This window comes from Pongo abelii, chromosome 10 (genome assembly GCF_028885655.2).
Source record: "Pongo abelii isolate AG06213 chromosome 10, NHGRI_mPonAbe1-v2.0_pri, whole genome shotgun sequence".
In the NCBI taxonomy this organism is placed as follows: domain Eukaryota; kingdom Metazoa; phylum Chordata; class Mammalia; order Primates; family Hominidae; genus Pongo; species Pongo abelii.
The window spans coordinates 27,891,088-27,918,432 of NC_071995.2; the positions used below are offsets into that span (position 1 = coordinate 27,891,088).

At 36.8% G+C, this 27,345-nt stretch overlaps 1 protein-coding gene across 5 annotated transcripts in view; it reads right to left on the bottom strand.

Annotated features, from left to right (window-relative positions):
• The window catches only part of ITPR2 (inositol 1,4,5-trisphosphate receptor type 2), a 519,932-nt gene that overhangs the window by 283,675 nt on the left and 208,912 nt on the right, over nucleotides 1-27,345 (bottom strand). For all 5 annotated transcript variants that reach the window (XM_024256738.3, XM_054527007.2, XM_054527008.2 and 2 more), the window contains 5 exons: nucleotides 20,867-21,060; nucleotides 17,036-17,165; nucleotides 13,275-13,332; nucleotides 11,209-11,374; nucleotides 10,099-10,272 (listed from right to left, as the gene is read on the bottom strand). In XM_024256738.3, coding sequence (XP_024112506.2) covers nucleotides 10,099-10,272; nucleotides 11,209-11,374; nucleotides 13,275-13,332; nucleotides 17,036-17,165; nucleotides 20,867-21,060 — 722 coding nt within the window. The remainder of the gene's footprint in view (nucleotides 1-10,098; nucleotides 10,273-11,208; nucleotides 11,375-13,274; nucleotides 13,333-17,035; nucleotides 17,166-20,866; nucleotides 21,061-27,345) is intronic.

Here is a 27,345-nt window from a genome sequence, read left to right on the forward strand (position 1 = left end):
GAAGAGAAGGCACAGGTCCCCCCTCCTCCCATCTCCCCACACAGGAGTGCTGGGTGCCCTACTGGATAGTATGGGTCTAGATCTCCAAGCAACCACTCCCCGCAACACCACAGTAACTACCTATGGGGCAAGCTGGAGCGTAACCTTCTCAATAAAGGGACACACGAACTGTTCCGGCACCAGGCAGTGCCTGTTGTTTACAGGAATCTTTTGAACACTAGCCCATGGCCCATAGAAATTGGACTGTCCCTGCTGAGGGGCAGAAGCCACGGGTCCTATGAGAAGCCAAAATCAGTACACAGCCCCTTGGAAGAAAGGGACTCCTCATCTGCAAAAACAGTCCCAGCCACCTTGTTGTCCAGACAATCCAGAGTGAGCCCCTAGGGACATTTTTTAGTTAATTCTGTTCCTTACATCACACATCCATTAAAAGAACAAAAATAATTATGAAGTAAAAACAGGCAGATATGAATCTAGAATAGATGGACATGAAAAAGAACCAATTAAATAACCTGAAAATGAACTATATAGTCCTTGAAGTAAAAACTAGATAGATAGTTTAAGCATGAGAATTTACATCAGTGAGAGTCTAAGTCAAATTTTTAAAAAGGGCCACTGCACTCCAGCTAGGTGACACAGCAAGACCCATCTCTAAAAAAAAGTAAAGAAAAAGAAGCTAGCAACCATATATAGGTGAGTAGATAGATATAGAGATAAATATAGGTATATACACAAATAGAGAAACAAAATCACTGTAAGAAAAATTAACAATCAAAATAAACAACATAAGAAACTTTCCTTTGAAGCACTGCAATGCCCACGTGACCTGCTTCTCAACCCTAAATAAAGTGGTGGATGAACGTAAAGGGTAATCCTGACTTAACCTACTCAGATACGGTTTCCTGAGTTAATCTCTCCTTCCTATATTTAGAAGTCAATGCATATTTGAAAGTGATGAATTAGTAATTGCTCCTAATGCTACTGATATTGTCAACTTGTTATATTTTAGCCTTTAAGCTTTCAGAAATGATGGTACAGTCTTTTAATGCTGGGGACGATAAGTTTAATAAAGGGAAACACTATTATATACAATAGATAATAAAGCTCCTAGGCTCTAGGGACGCAATGGGCTTAATAGACAACCAAATCCATCCCCTTATCCTTATTTATAAGAGATCAAGTATGGCAATGGTATAATTTTGGATTATAAACTGAGATTTGTTAGTATTAGTAGACAGACCATCAATTCAAATTTATTGTCAACAGAGTATACCAAATTTACCACTGAGGGAAAAAACTTTTTTTCCCTTCACACTTTTATGTTATTGGAGATATTTTTTATTCTCAAAATGAAGAATCACATTAAAGTTATCTGGTCTTCTGATATCTAAGCAGGCACAAAGTTAGGCCATTATGAGCTGTTTTAGAACAATGCTGATGGTGCTGTGTTTACAGCCTTTGTAAGATTTACTAAACAACAAAGGAGTATTGTTCGTATTGGCCTGCTACTGTGTGTGCTGCCTGCTACTGGCTGTTTCCATTGATACCGTAATATATTTCATCCTGTTTACAATACATTGCCACTATCTTTGGCTGCTGGGTTATTGCATAATACAGATTATTTGGCTGTATATAAATTAGTAACTTCATAGTTTCTCATTTTTGTTCCCCTTATATTAATCCATTATATAGGTACCATTCTCCCAGCTTCCCAATCCACCTATTTGCATACATTTCTACTGCTACCTCACTAGTCCATGCTTTCAGAAGCTCACACCTGAATTCGTACAACAGGCCTCTTAATGGGTGTCCCAACCCAGCCTCTTGTTCTTCTGAAGCATTCCGGATTCTGTCAGACTAAATTTTCCAAAATAGTATGCTCACCTCCCTACCCAAGAATCTTCACAGGCTCCCAATTGCCAGTCATTGCAAATACAAATCGCTTATTCTTGAACTTTACTTCTCTTATTATTCTTGAATACATTAGCTAACTCCTCCCAATCCTTCAGAATAGGCCTATGCACAGAATCCAGAGTGAGGCCTTCTTTCAGTCATCAGGCCCACGCTGGCCTCCCCTTTTTCTGTACTACATAGTTCAGTATTTAATCAACTACTTTGTCACCCTGTTTTTTGGGTGTCCATGAAGTGTGTTCGTTCGTTGAGGGCAAGTGGAATATGAGATTTGAGTCCAGATATCAAACTTTAAGAACGGAAAGGAGAAATTCAAGTGAGCACAAAGGCAAGTTAGGATGAAAGCAACGGGACTGAAATGTACACTTTACACAGCATTTGAAAGAAAGATTTTACTCTGGAGAAACATGACAGTTCATTAAGTGCGACCATTCACGTTGCCCCAAACCTAGCATAGGTTTGAATAGATATTATTGAGACAAATACACAGGCTCAAAACAAAGAAGAGTTGTCTCTTGTTAAGAATTATCAAACAGAAAATGATAAAGTGCAGAGAAATCCCTCCTGTATAACATCTAAAAGTGATTGATAAAATATTTAAAACATCTATTTATAGTAGCAAGGCCAGAAACCCTGAAAATACATAAAAATTTCAGAGCAATAATCAAGCACTAGAATCACTGTTGGCTCTGAGGGCATCAGTCCATACCTAATAACCTGGATTCTGAGTTTTGCTGTATCATACACAGACACACACACACACATGGCAAAAAGGAAACAAAATCCAGATCCCATGCAAGATGGAAGGTCTGATCAGAGACCCTGGCATAGACTCAGGAATACCTAAGGGTGACACCCACAATGATAAACCAGGGAAAGACATGGCCCACAGAAGAGCAAAACGGCACCTATCTTGGCCTTGGCACTCATCAAAAGCAAAAGAGGTGAAAAAATTCTCTTGAGGCTCCCATATACAAAGACAAGCTCACTTTCACTCAAGACTGGGGACCAGAATGTCCAATCTAAAGGGGTCCCAAAAGACCCAAGCCAAAAGGTATGTTCAATATGGTTACAGAATGTAGTGTCCCAAAGTGCTTCACAGAGGCAAATAAAATCTCAATGAGGCCTTAACTATAGACCTCAGAAGAATTCCACATACAAAGTTCCAAAGAATGTGGGTTCATGACAACAAAAAATCACTGAACACCTGAAGTAAATACATCCCAAAGACTTTGGCAAGAATGGCCAACTTAAAACTGCAAAGAACCCTCCTATTACAAAACAACTAGATCTTAGATATAAACCTATTTTAAGTACATTTCTGGGCCCATAGAAAACAAAGGACAACTCCCAGAGACCCCATCCTCCATCTTCTAAAGGAAAAATGTAACCTGAAACCTGATCAGAGAGCTCCAAGCAACAAGGGCACAAGATAAGTTTCCCTGAAGGCAAATGACAATACTAGATCTGCAACCCAAAGACTAACGAAACTGAGCAAGTGTCTAGTTTGGGGAGCTAAACCCAAAACTCCTGCCTTAAAATAGGTATATAGGATGGGAGTAATGTGGTCTCAGGTTAGCAGCACCCTCGGCCAACAGGAAAAGGCAATCACCAATACTCTAAGCAGGAAAATATACCCTATGTCAACCCCAGGACTAAGGTCAAAAGATACGAGCTCAAAACCTGCACCCAAATATTTATAGCAGCTTTATTCATAATTGCCAAAATTTGGAAGCAACCAAGATGTCCTTCAATAGGTGAATGGATAAGCAATACAAGGGACTATTATTCAGCAATAACAAAAAATGAGGCATTAAACTGCAAAAGGACATGGAAGAACTTAAACATATACTGCTAAGTAAAAGAAACCAGTCTGGAAAAGCTACATACTACATAATTCCAATTACATGAAATTCTGGAAAAGGCAAAACTACAGAGAAAAAAAATCAGTGGTTGCCAGGGACTCAGGGGTTCAGAGGGAGAGACAAATAGCTGAAGCACAGAGAATTTTTAGGGCAATGAAGCTATTCTGTTTGACACTGCAATGGTGGATACATGACATTATGCATTTGTCAAAACCCATAACTAAACAACACAAAGAATGAACCTTAATAAATTATGGATTTTAGTTTAAAAATACTGTGTCAATGTTGGCTTATGAATTATAATGAATGTACCACACTTATTCTAGATGTTAACAATCGGAGAGAACGAGAGAGGAGAAGAGGGACTATATGGGAACTCTGTGCTTTCTGTGTAATTGTTCTCTAAACCTAAAACTGCTCTAAAAATGAAGTCAATTTGAAAAAAGATATGAGCGCATAATCAAAGATGATCAAAAATATAATGAAACACAACATGAGTGAGAGTAACAAGAAAATCTCAAGTACGTCGGATCTCCGAGTTACCACATACAGACCATAAAACAGCCATAGGGAATCACAAAAATTAGAAAACAACAAGGCATGATCAAAAATGACCAAATATATTTGAAAAAACTCAAATTTCAGGTTTGAAAAAAATGAAATTTCAGGTATAAAATGAAATTTCAGGTATGAAAATATATAGTGGCTGAAGTTTAAAAGTAAATTGGTAGAGAAAATTGCAAAGAAGACAGACTTGAAAAGAGACTCAGATGAGTCTAAAAAAATTATCCATACGCCATACAAAGTCATAGGTAGAGAAAATATAAAAAGGAAATGAACAGATATGTACTATATAGTAATATATTCACTAATAAAGTTTAACATGAACTTAATTGGAGTTTCAAAGTTAAAACCCCACTATTTAACAGAACAAACTTCTCAACAGCTGCAATGGAAGCCAGAAGACATGGGATAAAATAATCAGAAGTGAGGGGAAATAATTCACAGTTAATAAACTTTTTTGTTCTGCAGTAAAAATATAATAATTTCAAATTTACAGGCATCTAATGACATAGTCTCAAAACACATGGAGTAAAAATTAATAGAAATGCAAGGGGAAATTGATAAACCTACCATTGTAGTGGGAAATGTCAACAAATCTCTCTCACTTATTAATATGTCAAGAAAATAAAAATATTACTAAATATATTATTTAAACACAATTAATAAGCTTGATTTGCCAGTCATCTATTAAGAATCCTACACCCATTCACATTCTTCTCAAGCCACATTGGACAATTACAAAACCTGGATGTACAATAGGTCAAAAAGCAAACCTCAATGAATTTTGGAGAAATGATATCATAATAACTAAATTATCTTGTCACAAGTTAATTAAGAATTCAATTAACAAAAAAGGTAAATTTTGCCTATGCATGTGGAAATTTATTTATCTATTTATTTATTTATTTATTTTTATTTTATTTTATTTTTTTTTGAGACGGAGTCTCGCTCTGTCACCCAGGCAGGAGTGCAGTGGCGCAATCTCGGCTCACCGCAAGCTCCACCTCCCGGGTTCACGCCATTCTCCTGCTTCAGCCTCCCGAGTAGCTGGGACTACAGGCGCCCACCACCACACCCAGCTAATTTTTTGTATTTTTAGTAGAGACGGGGTTTCACCGTGTTAGCCAGGATGGTCTTAATCTCCTGACCTTGTGATCCACCCACCTCAGCCTCCCAAAATGCTGGGATTACAGGTGTGAGCCGCTGTGCCCGGCCGCATGTGGAAATTTAAAAACTCACTTCCAAGTAATTCTAAGACAAAGAACTCACAATGGAAAAATTTTTAATATCTAATATTGAAAAATAATAAAAATATCATTTGTCAAAACTCAGGGAATGCAGCTCCTTTGAAGGAAATTATACCACCAATTTTTTTTAAATCAAAAAGTCTGTCAACATAAAATGATATAGTAGGATAAGTATAATAAAATAGCAAACAAATCCAGAATCTCAACAAACCCCAAAACAGACTATATTTAAGAGATGAGTAAAATTCGGTGATGTTGAATGACATGAATTTGAACTGTGCAGGTCCACTTACACACAGATTTTCTTTTACCTCTGCCCCTCTTGAGACAGCAAGACCAACCCTCCCTCTTCCTCCTCCTCCTGAATCTACTCAACATGAAGATGAGGAGGATGAAGACCTTTATGATGATCCATTTCCAGTTAATAGACAGTAAATATATTTTCTCTTCCTTATGATTTTCTTAACATTTTCTTTTCTCTAGCTTATTTTATTGTACAAATACACTATGTAATTCACATAACACATAAAATGTATGTTAATTGACTGTGTTATCAGTAAGGCTTCCGGTCAACAGTAGGCTACTAGTACTTAAGTTTTGAGGGAGTCAGAAGTTATAAACAAATTTTCAACTGTGCGGGAGGGTAGCACCCCTGACCATCCCCCAAACACTGTTCAAGGGTAAACTGTACATAAAACTCTGGAAAGACTGAGCTGGATAGAGCTAGAGAAAAGAAGAGAGCCATAGCAAAACATATAAAGAATGAAAAATGGATACAAAGCTATGAATACAGCAGAAATTTAAAAGACAGCAAAAGAATATGAACAAATTTATGCCAATAAATTTGAAGATTTCAATATATGGCTATAAAAATGCACAACAAATTAACTCAAAATGGAAATTTTGAATGAATTTATAACCATTAAAAAATTGAATCAGTAGTCAAAATCTTCCCCCAATGTAAATATCATGTCCAGACAGTTTTGCAGACAGGTTTTATCAAACATTTATGAACAGATCCTTCTAATGTTACACAAAGAAAAAGGAATATTCTATAGCTCATTTTATGGCACTAGTGTAACCTCAATACTACCGCTTGATAGGAACAGAGAAAGGAATGAAGGAAGGAAGGAAGGAAGGAAGGAAAGCAGGCAAGCAGGCAGGCAGGCAGGCAAAATTACAGGCTAATTTTACTGGCAACACAGATGTAAAATTCTACATAAAGTATTAGCAAACAGAATCTAGCAATGTAAAAACAAATCACCAAGATATTTTAAATCTAGAATGCAAAGTTACTATGGTAGAAGCTCTATTTAAGATTTATGTCATTTAGGTCAGCAGATTAAATAAAAAAATATATAATCTTAATAGATGTGTAAATTACATTTAATTAAAGTCAATAACCAGTTGTAGTTTTTAAAAAGTAAACTAGGAAGAGAATGTGCTCCTCCATAAAGGGTATCCATAAAAGAATGTACAGTAAACATTATGTTCAATAGTGAAATATTAGAACCATTCCCTTTAAAATCAGAAATAAGACACAGATGCCCGTTATTACCATTTCTATTTTACCTTGTACTAGAAAATCCTACGAACACAATAAAGCAAGAAAAAAAGAAATAAAAGATCATGTTCAAGTTTGAACTTACAGTATTACCTGACTTGAAGTGAACGAATATTTTTAACCTTATTAGTAAGTACATATGAATTGGTAGGACTTAACTATTTGCCTGTATAGAATTTAGCTTTATCTAAACCGGAAGAAGAAGTAAAATGGCAAATAAACACAAAAATCTCAACCTCGTAAGTAATTCAGCAAAATGAAAATCACAATGGAGATAATACATCAAGTGTACTCAATCATCAAAAGTGGGAAAGTGAGAAAAACACCCATCATAAAGATGGGGAGCTAGGAGAACGCTCGTACACTAGTGGAGGGAAAATAACTGGCATTGTCTGGTAGAGGGGAACACACTGCATGTGTTACTCCTACGTAGATATCCCGAAAAATCTCCCAAATATGTGCACCAGGTGACATACAACAGCTTTCACAGCAGCACTGTTTTTAGCAGCAAATTTCACAGCAGCACTGCTTTTAGTAGCAAATTTTCTTTTAAAACACCAAAACCAGGAAGAGTCCAAATGTCCAACCACAGCTAACTGGATAAACATGTGTATAAATGTAGCAATATATATTAGAGAAAATGAATGACTTGCAGTTATACATCAACAGGGATGAACAATGAAAACATGTACAAAATAGGCTCAATAAATATTCCTCATATATTTCTTATGTTTTAGAAATACAGACACATGGTAAAACTACTAAGCAAGGAAATTTTTAAAATAAATTCGTGATAGTGGTTTCCTCTGTTATACAGGGAGGGACCACATCAACTTCTCACTGGCAATACTCTATTTCTTAAGCTGTACCTTAATATCAACAGAATATGCTACCTCAGGTGGTACTGAATTTCCAGCCACAGAAGTTTGCTTTGTTTGAAGAAATAATGTCACTCAGGTGAGATATTTAGAGATAGAGAACACATATATCATATAGGGAACTGGAGGTGATTATCCCTACAAGTATCTTGTAACTCTGAAATTTCATAATTCCATATCCACCATGGTAAACAACACAGTGTGTTACACATAAAAACAAATAATAATTACAACAAACACTGACTGAATGCTAATGTTGAAAAACACTGTTGGTTGCTAACCAACATTCTTTCTTATTCTTCCCTGCTAGAAGAATCCAATTTTGTTTGGTCATCTATCCTTCTCCCATGTAACTCAGGGTGGTATATCCTAGCTTGAGGGACATCTTTTACTTAATCTAAACTAATCCTGTACTCCACTGGTATAGAGTTTTAACATCTGGCCCTGTTCTAGCCAAAGAGACATGAAATAAGGTGAGGGATGTCTAGGAAAGGTTTCCTTGCCCCTAAACAGGAGACCCAGAAATAGATAACTCTTTCTCGATGTTGTCATGCACGGATGTGATATCTAGAATGCTACTGCCATGATGTCATCAGGAGAAAGACTGGCTTCAAAACTAAGCCGATCAATCCATAATGACAACACTGAGGCAAGGAATTAAAGCTGGAGTCTTACTTCTTGACTTGTTGGTGAGTAATATATCATCTTATTGCACATATTTTCATGTTGTTCATATTTTCCCACTGAAGCCATATTAATTGACACACTTACCACGTGCATAGGGTTTCCTCATTTAATCTTTACAGCAATTCCAGGAGCTAAGTACCATGATGATGTCCATTTGATAATCAATAAAAATAAAACTTAGAGAATGAAAATAAGTTGCTCCAAGTCATGCATATACCAAGTGGCAAATTCTGGGGTGTCTGATTCCAAAACCCATGCTAATAACCTATGCATTGTCCTTTCTATGATGCACATTATTACCTGGCATTCAGCAAGCATTCCCACCCCTCAGTGTCCCTCTGTATCACAGAGCTGGTTTCTCAAATTCCCCTGTAGCTGAAGTTCTAAATTCAATTCAACTTCTGCCAATGAGATAAACTCATGTGGAACTTAAAAGCCAAAAGGGAAATAAAGGGCATCTACTTGTGTCTGTGAGGGCCACAAAGGAAATCCCAATAGACATAAGTGTGTAATGAAGCCCACGTTCCAGTAACTTGTCCCAAACTTCCAAAGCATTTCAGAAGCATTTTGATTACTCTAATTATCTCTTGCTCTGTTTTCACTTTTCACTTCACAATATTTTGGGTACTCCAACAAATACAAAAGCTAAGGCAGGTAAACCCATCAAAATGGTTTATATGCCTGCAGATTAAAAACCAACTATATAAAACACCAGACAGGCATTTACAAAACTTTTTGTATTAACAATTATGATGTTGGTACTAGTCTGCTTTATCTAAGCATGACTACTAAAGCAGTATTTAACATTTTTTAAGTGGTCATATATACTTAGTGAAATGTGAAAACAGCAACTAATTAACACACTAAAAAAGCCAATACAACAGAAGATGACAGTCACTCTTCAGATTTTTGGTATTTTCCTACTGGCAATAAAGCATATTGGTCTTCCATTTAGATATTTTTATATATTATATAAGGATATGCATAATGATAGGAATGAATTACTGGCTGGCAAAAAGATGGCCACAGCAAAAAGGTCCACAAAAATTCACCTCTCCCTACAGGTCTCAGTTTAGAGTCCACTCCTTTTTTCTCCTTCCACTCCTTCCTATTTTCCTGATTGCTGGATTATAGAATTCACCGTGGAAATGACAAAGAGTGAAACACTAGATAGATGAGGTAAGAAGTGGTAGAAATTGACAAGAGCTAAACAAAGTGCCAGTTTATGGAGTTAATTGACAACTTAGCAAATGAAAATTTTGTGCTCTGTTGCTCAGAACAGAATTTTTCTTTATGAACAATTTTGATTGTACAGCATGTGGTTACATATCTGACTTAAAAGATATCATTTGGAGTATTTCAAAATAGATCTTGAAACGAACCTCAATTGGCTCTTCACCACCTTTCACTTGACTTTCCCCTATTTCTCCATTCTCATAGTTGCTGCTCTTCTCAACCCATAGCTCAGACTTTTCTACTGTCAGTCGAAGCTGGTCTAGATCTGCCTTGATTTGCTTGTAGTTATCTACGTCTTGATTAGACACCAGTAATTGCACCTAAAACAGAAGAATTTCAATCTCTTAGTTGAAGTTCACTATTTCTAGAATATTTATGAATATTTAGATGTATATTGATCATGAAAACCTACCTAGAAGTGTGAACACTTAACCAGTATTTTCACATATTATAATTTTTTAAGTGAGCCCTAGCAAAACTTTTCAAAGTGATCTAAGATTAAAAGATACCCTAACTTTAATTTCACTGCTGAAGTTAATTTTTCTGAGACTCTCTGTTTGAAAAGAGGCAGAAACAAAAACAAGTGGGAGAAAATATCAATAGATACAATCTAAACCTCATCATACAAGTTTTTATTATAATTTACATGTATTATATGACATATACATATATATATTTGATGTATAACTACCCTTTTATTTCATATTCTTTTAACATATTCCTGTAAAATTGCCTAAATGATCAATACCCTATTATGTTAAATAAATAGTGAAACATATGTAAGCACTTACGTATTACTAATTAATAATCTCAAGATTGATGTCTTATTCAAAGACCACAAAGAAAAAGATTAGATTCATAACGGTTCCTTTTTTTGGATTTATGCAGTTTTCAATCATAAAATAATTATTTCAGGGCTATTGGTGCTCCTACCCAAATTCATCAGTAAAATTTAAGGATAAAATAATAGCAGTGGTAACAAAATTCCTAACATATTATTATCTCCCAGTGCCTTCCTAAATCTTGGTGCCTTTCATTTGTTTTAAAGACATTAACTAAAAAATCACTTGTGGGGAATACCTTCTAAATAGATCACATCCTGGCATAGACAAGGCCATGTCTCTATTTAAAAATAGAAAGTGTCTCCAGGAAAAGCCACACAGTGTCATTACCTCTGCAGCCATGAAGTCAGGTTGGATGTTATTAACACTTTCAGAGCTTTTGCTGTGGATGCATTGAGGGCTCTTCAATCTTACCTGCTTAAATGCCTGTAAAACCTCCGCCCTCTGGCTGAAGTGCTTAAACAACAGCTGCAGGGCTCCAGACAGCAAAGGCGGGTAGTCGTGCATGATGAGATGAATGAGGACCCGTAAAAACGTTCTGCCTCCTTCATCGTCAAGTTGAACTGGGTTTTTTTCCTTTCTATAAAACCAAAAATATTTCTAAAGTGACTCCTATTTATATAACATCTACACTTCAGTATTAAACTGTATACGTATTCTCAGAGCTATATCATTTGTTTTAACAAATTAGGAAGTGAACAGGAAAACATTTTCTTTGTTTTCCTCATGTAACTGATGAGGAAACAATCATAAAGAAAAGCTTGTGTCTGTCCATGAAAGCAGGGATGATCAAACATCTGGTTTATCCAAGACTCAGGGGTTGCTAGGCAAACTGGGATGAGTTGGTCACCTCAGCATAGACAAAAGATGGGCATCTGCATCAATCCAAAAGCATTTATGGGAGGAGCTGTGCTAGGCTGGATGTACACCAATGACTGATTTCCCCTGGGGCCCTACAGACCACCCCCGCCCCCACATGACAGATGGGGAGGAGTGGGGGAGGCCAGCGCACATGTGCGTGAACCATCACCAGAGTAGCCACAGGTGTGGCGTATGAGGACTCTGGGTGAGGTTCCACTGGAACAAAAGGTCCATCTATTTCAAGATGAAATCATATACTGGTTCATTTCTCCTAGGGAATAATGAAATTCTTCAATAGGAAAATACAACACCACAAACTAGTACTATAATATAAAAACTAAACTAAATGTTCACTAGAGATAAAAATCCTCTTTTCGTGCCCCTAATTCTTAATTCTTGTTTGTCTTTCCAATGACAACAACAAAAACTGCAATAAGATGCTTAGTGTAGTCGTCCCCACTACCCTCCCCAACTCTATCTGTGCTTTTACTTTCTGTGGTTTCAGTTGCCCATGGTCAACCATGGTCCTAAAATATGAAATGGAAAACTTCAGAAATAAATAATTCACGAGTTCTAAATTTTGTGCCATCCTGCCTGTCCCGTTTGGGACATGAATCATCCCTTTGCCAGCATCTCCACGCTGTACATGTTCCCCCATCATTAGTCACTTAGTAGCCGTCTCAGTCATCAGGTGACTGTTGCAGGGTCACAGAGCTTGTTCAGGTAACCCTTATTTTACTTAATAATGGCCCCAAAGTGCAAGAGTGGTGATGCTGGCATATTGTTATAATTGTTTTATTATTAGTTATATTGCTAATCTCTTAGTATGCCTAATTTATATATTAAATTTTATCATACGCATGTATATATAGGAAAAAACACAGTGTATACAGGGTTTGGTACTAGCTGTGGTTTCAGGCATCCACTGGGGGTCTTGGAATGTATCCCTAGCAGATAAGGAAAGACTACTGTACAGACTGTTTTTAGGGTCTCATGTCAAGTCTGTAATAAAAATGAACACCAGAAGCTTAATAATTTGTAGCTTAAACATTTTAATTTTTCTTTTTGATCACTATTAACTTCATTTCTGAAGAAGAAACAATATTAAAACAATAAATGGCAGGATTCCTGATGGCAAAGGAGGCTAGTCATGTCAAAGGTGTCTTGTTTTATTTAATCATGGGTATTTCCAATTGGCAGAAAATAGCTTTATTTCTCACATATAAAGTTAATGATAACATTAAAGAAGTTACTTTCTTGCCTCAAATATCTAAGATTCAGGGAAGCAATGTTTTACAAGACTCAGTGATATTTATACCAGGGGAGTTAAAGGACATTCTTGGGCTGTCATTATTTGAGGAAAGAAAAGCAAAGAATTCAGAGGAAAGTTCAATACACTGATCTCATCTCTCTTGTCCTTTTTCTTACCTGACCTAAAGAAAAGCTATGCTTTCTCCTCTAGAGTAAATTAGCAGCTTCATTTCTGGCAGAAATTATGTTAGCAACAATAGAGGGTCTAAAAATAAATAGATACAGAGTGAACAATATCAAAGTATCAACAGAATTCTAAGTAAAATGTTATTCACAAGTAAGATAAAGATATATAAATGTTACTATACCTTCCCGCAAACATAGTTTCTGCCTGAGCTGCAATTTCATCTATATCAGGAACAATAGCTGCAAAGAAAAATGGTAAAATCTCTTCTTTATCCTATTTTAATTAGGAGCCATAATAGTCATATTAATATCAATTGATGTGAAAATATTTTTGTCTTAATTTCTTTATTCTACCAAAAGTCAATTAACACTAATAAACTGATTTTAAAATGGGCAAAAGATCTGAATAGACATTTCTTAAAAGAAAACACACAAATGGCAAACAGCTTTATGAAAAGGTGCTCAACATCACTGATCATCAGAGAAATGCAAATCAAAACTACAATGAGATATCATCTCACCCCAGTTAAAATGGCTTTTATCCAACAAAAAGGCAATAATAAATGCTGGTGAGAACTTGGAGACAAGGGAACCCTCCTACACTGTTGGTGGAAATGTAAATTAGTACAACTGCTATGGAGAACAGTTTCGAGGTTTCTCAAAAAAAAAAAAACACTAAAAATTGAGCTACCATATGATCCAGTAATTCTACTTCAGGGTGTATATGAAAAAGAAAGGAAGTTTGTATGAAAAAGAAAGGAAGTTTGTATGTCAAAGAGATATCTGCATTCCCATGTTTATTGAGGCACTATTTACAATAGCTAAGATTTGGAATCAACCTAAGTGTCCATCGACAGACAAATGGATAAAGAAGTGTGGTACACAGACACAATGGAGTACTATTCAGCCATTAAAAAAAAGAATGAGATCCTGTCACCTGCAACAACATGGATGGAACTGGAGGTCATTATGTTAAATGAAATTAGCCAGGCACAGAAAGACAAACTTTTCATGTTCTCACTCATTTGTGGAAGCTAAAAATTAAAACAATTGAACTCATGGCGATAGACAGTAGAATAATAGTTACCAGAGGCTGGGAAAGGTAGTGGGCTGGGCGGAGTGGGGGTGATTAATGGTTACAAAAATATAGTACGACAGAATGAGTAAGATCTAGTATACAGAGTGACTATAGTCAATAATAATTTGTTGTACATTTTTTAATAACTAAATGACTACAATTGGACTATTTGTAACACAAAAGATAAATGCTTGAGGTGATGAATACCTCATTTATCCTGATATGATTATTACACATTGTATACCTGCATCAAAATACTCCATATACCCCACAAATATATACATCAACTATGTACCCACAAAAATTAAAAATTAAAAAAATTTAAGTCAATTAATAGTTTGAAAAAAATCACAATATAGTTCCACTAAGACATCAATGTAATTTTTTACCATAAACTATGTTTTAAACTAGTGTATTGCTGTAATCAAAAATATGTCTAAAAGATCAGAAAGCACCAGTTACAAAGGTGCCTCTTATCTAGAGAAGTGTGTGTGTATATATAGATCATATATACATACATATGCACATACTTACATATAATTTAAATGAGTGATAAATGGGAGGATAATTCTTTAAAGAATCAAAATATACATACAATTAGCCTTGTTATTATATGGTTATTTCCAAACACCAAGGTCTTTTTACCTAAGCTTACTATTACTAAAATTCCATCCCTTTTTCTTGTGGGAAAGGGCATTTTTTTTTTCTATGTGAACCAATCATGATTCCTTACTGTCCCACACCACTAACATTTTGAAGATAACTTTACTAAGATAACATGGGGTTTTTTGTGTGTTTGTCTGTTATTGAAACAGGGTCTCGTTCTGTTGCCCAGGCTGGGGTGCAGTGGCGCAACTTCAACTCACTGCAGCCTCGACCTTCCAGGCTCAAGCAATCCTCCTGCCTCAGCCTCCTGAGTAGCTGGAACCAAAGGCATGCGCCTCCACTACTGGCTAGTTTTTTTGTATTTTTTTGTAGAGACGGGGTTTCACCATGTTGCCCAGTCTGGTCTCAAACTCCTGGGTTCAACCAATCTGCCCCCCTCGGCCTCCCAAAGTGTTGGGATTACAGGTGTGAGCCACCATACCTGGCCAAGGTAACATGTTTAAATGATAAAATACACCACTTATTTCTCATCTCCAAAGCATAAAAAGAAACACAATAAGATATAAAAATGGAAAAATAATTCTCCCCAGAAAGGTATCCCTTACTGGTACAAAAAAAGGAAACAGATCAGGTAGAGAGAAAGGGTTTTCTGGGGTGCCCCTAGACTTTCCCTCTGGTACTTTACTGACACTTAAAGCTCATGTTTCCAGAAGCCAGGCCTCTGGGAGTCAATAATTTTTATGCTACTGTCAATGCAACCGCCAGCAAGACTTTCTGGTTCTGCCATATCATTCCTGGAAATAGCCCTTTGGGGTTCTACACTTCTGAGAAGCAGAAAAACAACACCATTGCAAACGTGCCAGAAGAGAAGTCTTGCTTAGGCAAGCGCAAGTCCTTCTGCAGAGGCATGCTGCCTTTTGATGGGACTAATGATTCAGACAGCAGGACAGTTGGTCTAGTATCCATTTAACTACATGCTTGTAAGCACTGAATCATTCCTAACTGATTGATGGACGAAGAAGAGGGGAGAGTTCCTAATGTCACAGTGGTGGCTGTTAGAAGGAAGATTCACATCTGTGTACAAATCCTATTCTCAGGAAAAGAATTCCATTAGCTGGCTAAATCTTCAATAAGACACACTTTTCAGCCTATAATGACTTGGCCTGACCTGTCCAAACAAAATGGTAATTTAATATTTCTTAGTTTTTCTAAAGTTCTTTCAATAGTCACAAAATTTTTACAATCATAGTTGTGCTATTTTGTTATGCTCCAATGCTCAGAGATAAATTAGCTTCATTTTTACACTTTTTAAATATGAAAATTGAAATATAGTTCCAGTTTATAACCATACAAAGTAAATTTAAAAAAAAAAAATCCACACACACACACCAACAACCACATTCAGGTCTTTGGGGAATGCCATGTCTTTATTCTTGGATCGGGCAATGGCTTCTCTTCAAAACACCTATCCTTCTGATAACTACATTTCACACTGCTCTTTGATCCAGGCAGAGAAACTTCTCTTGTATTTTCACCAAAACATCATGACGCTGAAAAGATTTGGACTCTGGAGCTGGAGAGACTCCAGAGAGAATCCTTGTGCCACTACTTTCAGGACCTTTGGCAAGTAACTTAACCTTTCTGACCTTGGTTTTCTCCTCTGTAAAATGGCACAATAAACAGTATGTCCAAGTCCTGAAGATTACAAAGGAAAAGGCATTCATAGGAGTTAGCAACAAACGACAGCAAACACCCTCCACACCATTCTAGGAGAGTTATTTAACAATCTGTCTCAGTTCTTTGATGTCGTTAGTGGAGATTATATCTACATTTTTGTCTCGTAAAAATATGAGGAAGCTGGAAACCATCATTCTCAGCAAACTAACACAGGAACAGAAAACCAAACACTCCATGTTCTCATTCATAAGTGGGAGTTCAACAATAAGAACACATGGACACAGGGAGGGGAACATCACACACCAGGGCCTGTCAGTGGGTGGGGGGCTAGGGAGAGTGACAGCATTAGGAGAAATACCAAATGTAGATGACGGGTTGATGGGTGCAGCAAACTAACGTGGCACGTCTATACCTATGTAACAAACCTGCACGTTCTGCACATGTATCCCAGAACTTAAAGTATAATAAAAAAAATAAAAAATAAAAGCACAAAAAATATAATTATGTTTTAAAATATGATAGGCACTTTCAAGTTCTCAGAAAAACAAAATACAAAGAATAAATATTGTCACAAAAAGATACCTGATGGTAGTAAAGTGTCTGGAGATCCATTGGCAGATGTCTCTGCATTGTCATTGTCCTCTCCAAACTCCTTCTTATATATTGACAGCATATATGAGATCCTATAATCTAGTCTGACACTCAGGATAAACTATAAGAAACATTAAGAACAACATAAATTTCTTTCATTAGCACAGTATTTAAAAATGCAATTCACTACACACCAATAACAGTGGAAATACCAACCTTTCAAAGGAACTAGTTAGAAATTTTTAACACCAGTTGCCTCATGTTTGTCAGCAATGACTAAGCAAGGGAATTCATTTCTACTAGCTAATGTCAGTAAAATCCCAAAGCAATTTTTGGAAAGAAATTTGACTCCCTATGATTGCTCTCTGAATATTCCAGCTAGAGGCATCGTGGGGGTCTGGATGAAGAGGTATTGATGGCGTCATTTTACTGAACATTTTGCAGAGTGCCATTGTCTCTGGGAGGAGACTGTTGGAGGTGTGACCCTCATTCTTACACAGTAGGGCAATAATTCAGCTACAATAGTATGACTGTGACTATACCATGATCAGTCCTAAAGCCAGGTTCTAAAAGGACAGTTTAAGTAACAGCATCTATACACCATGGATTTTCCTCACTGGTGTTTGTGCTTCCTTGAGTTTGGGTTGCTGTCATTGTTCTCATTCATGGATGCATGGACAGAAACTAAGTACCTAGCAAGGCTCCAGACTGTGCTAGGTACCACAGGGAATGCAAACACGTGAAGCCTACTGCCCTCAAAAAGCCAATAGTCGAGTTGGGAAAAAAAACATAGCACTGTTAGCATAATTAGGAAACTATTGAGAGCTAAATCATGTGGTCTAAATACAACAGAAATCAAAGAAGAAAAAGCTGGGATGTGCTGCAGATCAAAGGAGAGGTTTTTACATAGGTACCATCTGTCCCTGTCTGCCTGAGATAGGCCCTGTTTAACCTTTTGTTTCAGCATAATTATTAATGGTGCCCCTACATTCTCAAAAGTGTCGTATTTGGACAGTAAACAATGTGGTCACCCAAGCTTTAGGAAGATTGGCATTTCATGGTATCATCTAACTTTATCTCTATCTATACCACCTGTGTCCCACCCCTCCCTCCTCCTACGCCCCCTCCTCTCATCCTCTCTCCCATTCTAACAGCACTGGAGTGCCTGCACTTCCGCTCTTGCCTCCGCACAGGTGCTCACAGTGTCCACTTGACTTTGAATATTCTCCTCCACTTCATAATAATTACATTTTCAGATATCCTCTGTCAGGGGCAGCGGCTCATGGCTGTAATCCCAGCACTTTGGGAGGCTGAGACAGGGGGATCACTTGACCCCAGGAGTTTTCAAGACCAGCCTGGGCAACATGGCAAAGCCCCATCTCTACAAAAACACAACAAATTAGCCAGGCATGGTGGTGTGCACCTGTAATCCCAGCTACCATGGATGCTGAGGTGGGAGAACATTTGAACCCACAAGGTCAAGGCTTCAGTGAGCCAAGACTGTGCCACTGCATTCCTGCCTGGGTGACACAGCAAGACCCTGTCTCAAAAAAAAAAAAAAATCCTCCAAGGTCCAGTTTAAATTCTTTTTTAATGCAGCTTTCACTGGTTCCCCAGTCACAATCTGAATCAGTCTCCCTCCTTTCCTCCCTCCCTCCCTTTCTCTATCCTCTGTCTGTCTCAGTCTCTCTCTTTCTCTTTCTCTCTCTCTCTCTCTCCCCTCCCCCCACCCACCCAGCCTTTGCTAGACTTTTATGCTTTTTATGGAAACATCCTCCATGTCAGCTGTACTCAGCTGGTTAATTCACCAGACATGGTTAATTCACCAGAAGGCACCAAGGGCATAAAAAGGTGCCAAGGATCTCAATCCTGCCTTTGAAGAACTTACAGTCTAGAGGGGAAAACAAACACCAGAGACTCTTAAGAACGTGTGGTGAGGGCTGGAACACATATTGGTTGAACTGATTCTTGGTAGCAAAGTGATTTGCAGAGCAGGAGACAGCCCACGGGAAATGAGGACTGAGAAAGGGCATGGGATTTGGTAGCCATGAGCAGAAGGCAGGGGGCAGAGCTGGACTGCAGATGCTTCACATGGAAGGGTGTTTAAAATCCTACTTTTTAAAGTAAAGGATAAATCATAAACAAATGAAACACTAACTTTCAGTTGACGATGTTTACACGCAGCATTGTATTCCATAAATACAATCAAAATTAAAACTTTCATTCTCTAATATGCCTAATCAGGAAAAACAAGTGGAAAGTAGAAAGAAAGGAGGAAAGGGAAGGATAAAAACAAAGGCAGAGAAAAAGAATTAAGAGACGGCCAGGAAGAGAGAGAAAGAGAGAATGAGAGAGAAATGAAGAGAGAGACTGAGAGAGATACACAAAGTGATGGGAAGAAAAAAAAAAAAAAAAAGAAGACCCAGGGGGAGGAGAGGAGCTGGCACAAGGCACAGGACCTTGAAGTCCTTGTAGCACCAAGGAGTGGGGCTACAAAGAAATTCTTGAAGAGCCATTCCAAGAAAGACATATTCAGAAACAGTACTCAGATACATAGGCACAGTGAAGCCGGCCCAGACACAGGGATAGAAAATCAGAGTGAACAGCGGTTCAAGGAGACGCTGCAGAAATGAATCAGCCCCGGACTGCTGAGCCATAGAAGCTCCATCTCATCATTTTTTAGCTGTTGGAGACTGTTTTTCTAATGCTTTTTTTCTGTAAATGTGGGCTAAAATGAGGTCACATATTTTAGAGTTTGTCCATGAGTCGGGTGATGGTAAGCTGGGGCTCAGTAGGTCCATGGGTCAGGTGATCACTACCTTTCTCAGTTTAAGAACAGGAAAACTTTAAATGATTTTTCAGGGTCATGAACACAGCATTGGGAGGTCTGCCAATATTTCTCAGGATTCAGCCTTTGGAATTCCTAGAGGAACTGTGAAACCTTTTATGATTATAAATCTAATTACTTTAAATGAACAATGTACAGACCCTTCCAGGACTACTAACCCACTTAAGGTAGCTCAGTCTATATTAAATTATGATGAAAGACACAGTAAACTGTACCTAGATTCCTAATAGGTACTTGAAAACTTCAAACTCCATTCTCTAAATCTGGAATAAATGCTATAATTAAGGTATCATAAAAGTTATTTTCAAACTTAAAAACCGCTAAGAATTTATAGCTATAGTAATGGGAAGTCTATTCACTAAACCAATGGGCATGAAATAATAATTTATCTCCTTTAAATTCTTAAAATTAGGCATTAGACTAGGTTATTTTTTCTAGTTATTCCTTTGTCCTTTAGAAACAAAAACAGAGAGGGATTGTCACATATAAAATACCAAAACCAATGATTATTAATTCTTGTTATTAAGAAATAAAATTTTATTTGTCTTTCTTGCTAAAACAATAAATCTAGATATATGGGATCATATGTTCAATTCAAATAAAAATAGGAAAAGAGCTGGAAACTAATCAATAACTTTGCTTGCTCTGAAATCCTTCTCAAATGAAGGTAAAGTTCCATCAGGGACAATACTAATTTTTTTTATACACGTGAAAGCAGTTTATCAACCTCAAAGCACCCCACAATTGTTAGATATTATAATTAGTATATTTAATGGGAATGGACAAATGTGATTCATATGTTAAATAGTGTCTGTGTGATATTTTTTACCAGGTTTGTCATTAACTTAAAAAAATAAAATTATATTGATAGCATTTCAGAATATTTACACAGTGATTTGGAACAAAAAGGGTAAGAAGTTAAACCAATAAGCAAAATTACATCTTTGTCACCTAGCTTCTGTTAGGCAACACACCTGCAAAATCTCAATGATCTTCAGCTTGGTGTCCATCACAGTCACATCCTCATGCTCGGTGGGGCTCCCTTGCTTGCTCGGGTGGATGCTGGGTGGCACATCTGGCACGCTCATGGGGAAGATGGAGCCTCTACTGAGTACCATCTGGGTCATCATCTCTCCCACACCATGAATGGTTCTCATCACATTGTTTCCTGGCATGAGAAAATGCTGTAAGTCAACACACACAACCCCTGGAGATCATGTAACTATAAAACTCAGTTGGTCACAACCACACTGAAAAGCAGCCAGGAAAAGGATTCAGGATAAGACAGAATAGCATCAGCATTGTTTGGGCTCTTTCTTTACAGATAAAATTAAGATATTGCAGACATGTTTCAAAATGACAACTTTTAAAAATGGAAATTTTCCTTTTTCAGAAAATGCTTTCAAATCATGTACCAAAGGTGAGCTGGTTGCTCTAACATCCAAATCAGGTCCTTCTGTAACACAATATGTCCTACTAACTGTCATACCAATAGGCCCTTGCTTTTACAATAACGCAAAAGAAGATTACTAATCGCCAAGATAAAGTGAGTTGCAAGTGGGGATACAAAGACTGCCTAAAAACATTTAGATATTGAATTCTACCATCATAATCCGATCCTCAAACCAGGGATTTTTTAGCTTTCCTTTCATAAGACTTATAAAAAGAGCTTGTGAGGACGACTGTTACCTTTATTTTAAGAAAAAACAGTCTCATCTGGGGAAGACATACGCATTAGCCAATACACTTCCCATTCCTTCATCCAATATGAATAGAAAACCATTACTCAAAATCCACAGAAAGCAATAATGTTTGAAGTGATTATGGAAACAAGCTAGTGACAAACATCATCATTTTCAATTAGGAATCACGCTCTTTCTGTCTCTTCCTGAATTTGGCTTCTCCTTTATTTGCTGATAAAATGTCATCATTCATATCATGCACATGTTCCTTACACTGACCACAAATAGCTGTATCCAAGGATCCTCCTTGACACTATGACAATTTATGTTCTCCAGCCAGAATGCTGCTTCTCACTTCTAAGTTCCCACAAGAAGCAATAAGGATGCAAAAGAATGGCTGTCTCCATTCCTTTCCAAACAGTGGTCTTTGCTTCGTGGGTGTTCATGGAGCTCTGCCTTAAGCAAAGGCCTAGGAATCTGGCTAAGAATTTTCCTTTCCCTCAGTGTCTCAGGGCATAAACCAAGAGAAAGGGAAATGGAAATAAGATGGGATGAGATTTTTATTAAAAAAAAAAAACAAAACCTCTCAGCTCTAAGAGAAGAATGTAAACCATGGTAATACCTACAGGATCGAAAGGCAAACAAATAAAAAGAAAATATGTAAAAGATGACAAGAGAATCTGAATGGTCCAGACCACAATTACCATTAAGCCACTGGTAATGACTATTATCTGTACATTGTGAAAAGGTAAAATGCCTTTGAAAATTCATTATCTTATCTATATATGGAATCAATTTAAGTGTAAGAGGGTAGTGCTTCAATAATACATCTTAGAGTAGGCAAAGAAGTTAAATTTTTCCTAAAGTGGCATAGTCCAGGCAGAAGTTTTCATTTTGAAGGTCTGAGACCTTTTATTACACTGCTACTTGCATAAGCCAAAAAATACGACAAAATGTATATATAAGGGTAATTTCCAAGTTCGGACAAAATTGAGGCAAAAGGATTTGAGCCAGCCCCTCTTTTCTATCAGAATAGCCTTGAGGCAGAATGCTTCATTGTCTGTGGTTCTCAAACAATCATAGCAATTGAGTATTTCAACATCCCTCCCCCTGCTTGCTACATGGACTGCAGGGAGGCACATCTGGTTGTTGGCAATGATTTTGAGCCATCGATGTACAACCACTACCTTTATCTGAGACTTGATTCAAGTATGTATACGTGTTTGCCTCCAAGAGATGCTTCCTCACCACTAATACAGAACAGGCTCCTTTGTTATTCTTACCCCTGATTCACACACAAATCCTTGGCACCCACAGTGTCTGCATCTTATTTAGATTTGCATGGAAAATAATCATTTAATCCAAATGATTACTACACAGAAAGTTAGCCCAGACAATTCTTTCCCCCAAATATAGATCCTGTCACCAAGGAATTAAAATCCAGAGGCCAGATCCATAGTAATTTGTAACACATGTCGTCAATGAAATGGGAGGGTTCACTCAGTCATACCACATTCTCAGATGCCTGTGGCACGTGGTCGCCACAAACCTCACTTGACATTTCCATGTATGGCCAGCTCAGAGGCCTCAAATTAAAAATGCTATATTTTCTGGATTTGCTTGGTGGTGATGAGAAGTGCTAAAATTGTGAACTATTACAGCTTGAAAAACATGAAGTCAGACACTACATAAATCCAGCCATGCAAAGATTCTAATATCCATTCCTCCACAGAAAAACTTCTAATTCTAAACTGTTGAGATAAATCAGAGGTGATTAATCCTCAACATTGCAAAAAAAGAAATTGTACTACTTTTCAACCATAATTAGTTAATATTGGCTGGAAAGTTTTCAGTGAAAAAGCCTACTATAACATAAATTCTCTGAACAACCTAATGCTTACAAATTCAGCTTTTCTGTGTCTTCTGTATAAGCCCAGCAGCCAGAACTGGCATTTGTGTACAAAGTGTATTGAGATAATTTGAAAATATGGAAGTCATCTTTGCTAAGTACAAAGTAAGAAGAAAGGAAACGCTGGGCACGGTGGCTCATACTTGTAATCCCAGCACTTTGGAAGGCCAAGGTGGGTGGATCACTTGAGGCAAGGAGATGGAGACCAGGCTGACCAACATGGTGAAATCCTGTCTCTGTTAAAAATACAAAAATTAGCCGGGCGTGGTGGTGGGCACTGGTAATTTCAGCTACTCGGGAGGCTGAGGCAGGAGTATTGCTTGAAGCTGGAAGGCAGAGGTACTAGTGAGTTGAGATTGCACCACCGCACTCCAGCCCAGGCAACAGAGCAAGACTTCATCTCAAAAAAAAAAAAAAAAGGAAGGGACTGCTTAGAAAGAATGACTGGTCAACTTTTCAGGTTCTTTCATTATATGATTACATAGATATTTTTACTAACCTTAATTCCCTCAAGAAAAAAAATCTAAAAGACAGGTATAGCAAATGCATACTGAGAGTGGTAACTGGCAATGCTTGGGGAATACATTGCTTTGTTCTTTGATTGTTCCAGTGAGCCAAGTTTCTACCGCCCATTTCAGGAAAGTAAAAAGCTATAAGGAATTAACCAACCTAACACTACAGCTGTGCTGACCATAATTTAATTTTGCCCTATTCAGAAATAATTTTACTGTGGTGATCACACTATTGGGTTCAACAACCACTAGCAGTTACATGAATTTATAGCAGGTGTAAGAGATTTAACAGAATATTGATTGAAATTTACTTAAGTCTGTTGGTATTTATTTTACTTAAAGTTATATTTATTCTCTCTTTTTATTAGAAATGCTTTTCTCTTATGAACACATAAGAAAATGATAATTTGAATTTTCTTGTTTAGATATCAGACATTTCTGAAACATTCTCAGCATTTATAAGAGATAACAGACACGTTTGATTCAAAGAGTTTTGTGAATAATTGTTCACAGCCATTTAATTGTTCTATGACTACTAAAATCAGCTCAATGTTTTATCATAATAGAGGCCAAAAATGGATAATCCAAAAACTATTATTTTCCCTGAAACATATTTTTAATAGTTGGATTTGAATAAATGCATCTGCTGTTATAATAACTCATCTGAAACCGAATGATGTTCAACCATGAAGACATGATTCTGGAAGTCTTCCTATTTCCCATCCCAGCTTAGCAGCTCCTTATAAACCTGCCCTTGCTGGAAAATGTCTTTACTTTCTAGAACTAGAGTAGTTTTCTATTTCAAACATTCCCTGGAGCAGTGCTTCCTCCCAGTGGCTGAGGGTCTGGGTTATAAAAGGACTTTTCTGTATGCAAAGAAAACAAAAACATTAGCATAAGATCAAAGCCTTAATTAAGCTAGTAACCACAGAGCAGTAGGTAATATGGTAGCAACCTGGGTTAAGGGGAAGATCAAGATTAAACAGCCGGAGAAAGCAATTTTATCTAACCAGCACTCCCAATTCCAAGTAAGATCACAGTATTTTGGAAAGCTGGATAGCTAGTTCTACGTAGTACATACATGCATGGTTTTTATTCCATGTGCCGAACCTACAGGGAACTTGCTATAACTTTGCCTTGTGTTCTTGTGTCCAGACGGTCACACAACTTTCTCCCTCACTCCTTTCTGATTTGTGGTGCAATGTCACCTCCATAGGTAGACCTCTTCTGGCCACCCTCTCTGAAGAGCTTCCATCACTCTCAATCCATGCACACCCTTTAAATTTAAATCTCGGTCATTGCATTAATACTCTTTCACATCATATCATATATTTGTCTGTGTGTTTACTGCAGTCCCCCTCTCCAACAACATAAAAGAACACGAGTTCCATGAAGACAGGGAGTCTACCTTTTTCTAACATCTGGAATAGTGTCTGATGCCCAACTCTCATTTAATAAATGTTTGTCAAAGTAACGCATGAATAACGAAGATTGGATAATAAAATGAACTATTAAAAATGAGAATGACTTATTGTAATAAGGTTTATATAAAAAGTTGGGTCTCATTACATTAAAGGTACTTCATCTTTCATCAAGTTGAGTTTTTGCTTACTTTCCTTTATACTTCTCCCTTTTTTCAAAAAGCATACATAATTTCATATTACTTAAAAATTTATTAAAAGGAAAAAATTAATAAAATAGATACCAATGAGATAAGGGAAAATAATGAAACCTGTCTTTATCAGGGGCTTATCATATTGTATGTACCTTGCTAGACCACAGGCCACATATACCCTTCACCTCATTGGATCCTCACAGCACGGTGGGGGTTGGGAGATGAACTCCAGTTTACATAGCTAGGAAGTGGCAGAGTCTCAAGTACACGTCAACTGATCTCAGCATGAATCATGTTTTCCCACACCAGGTTGGTTCACTAACAGACTTTACAAAGTTCCAAAATTTTTATGCTAGAATTCAGAAAGCCCTAATGCAATTACAGAAAGAAAAGATTCCAATTAAAACTGTGTACTGAAAACGTAGAATTTCCATTAATCATATAATAAATTTGCTCACATTATTCTCAAGTGATCTTACCCAACCAGCTTTTATTACATATCATGTGCCCACATACTACTAGTGGTATTTTGCTTATATTATACAATTTAATTTTAGAGGCAGCCCTTGTTCAGAAAGTATTCATAAAGTACCTAATGTTCATCTGGCTCTATACCAGGGACATCTCAGGTGGGAAGATACAAGAAAAGAAGAAGAATTCACAATATGGTCAGGAAAACATAAAATGTGTCCATAAAAAAATTAAGAACAAGTACAAGATAGATAAGATGGTAATATAGCATGGACAGCATACAAAATTGCTTAGGAATTTTTTTTAACTGGGAAATTATCTTAGAGTGAGGGCAGTGAAGGACAGTTTCACAAAGGATATACAATTTTTAACGAAGTTTTGAATGAAGTGAAAGATTTAGATTACAGAAGTGTGATGTTTGTCAAATCATGTCATCATCCTATGTTCAAAATCTTAATCCTATAAAATAGGTTGGGCCTTCTTGTAAGAATAAAATTATATAATATGTGCAAAAAAAGCCATGAACAATAAAAAGTACCATATAATTGTAACGTATTATTTCAAAAATGAAAAGTAGAGGACATCTGCATGCTTTTACTACACCTCTGAAAAACAACTCTTCTCCATTTAATTATGTTCCATTATAGTGGTCACCACCTTACTAATGAATATGTGGTTTTATCATATAATTATAGTTCATAATGTCTTATAATACAGCATGATTGAAACACAATATTGACTCTACATGGAGATGTCCTTCAGAAGAGTGTTCAATAAAGAATATTTATTGGAAGAAGCAGATAATATGATACCTAATTTTCTTCATTCTAAATAAAACACCACTGAATACAGTGTATTAATAGACGGCTTACAGATTCCAACTTTACAAGGGCTTAGAAATAGAACAAAACAAAAACCAACCAAAAGCATGTAACCAAAGTGTAGTAATGTTATTATCCATCTTTTATTGAATATCAGTAGACTACTTAGAAGAAAACTGTTTTACATCCCACTCACTAAAGAAGTGTTATTCAAAGGATGAACTGAAAAAGCAATTCATATAAAATAGTGGCTGTGTTCTGCATCTTATTTTGGATTTCATCACCGTCAAATATTGACAAAGTCATTTCAATATTCCAAACCTCAAGATTTCAATTTGCAAAACTGATCTTCAATGATTAATAGTTGGTAATGGAAGTAATAAATGAATGTACATGCTGTTTTCATAAGTGAGATGTAATTTACTTACAGTGAAATGCATAGA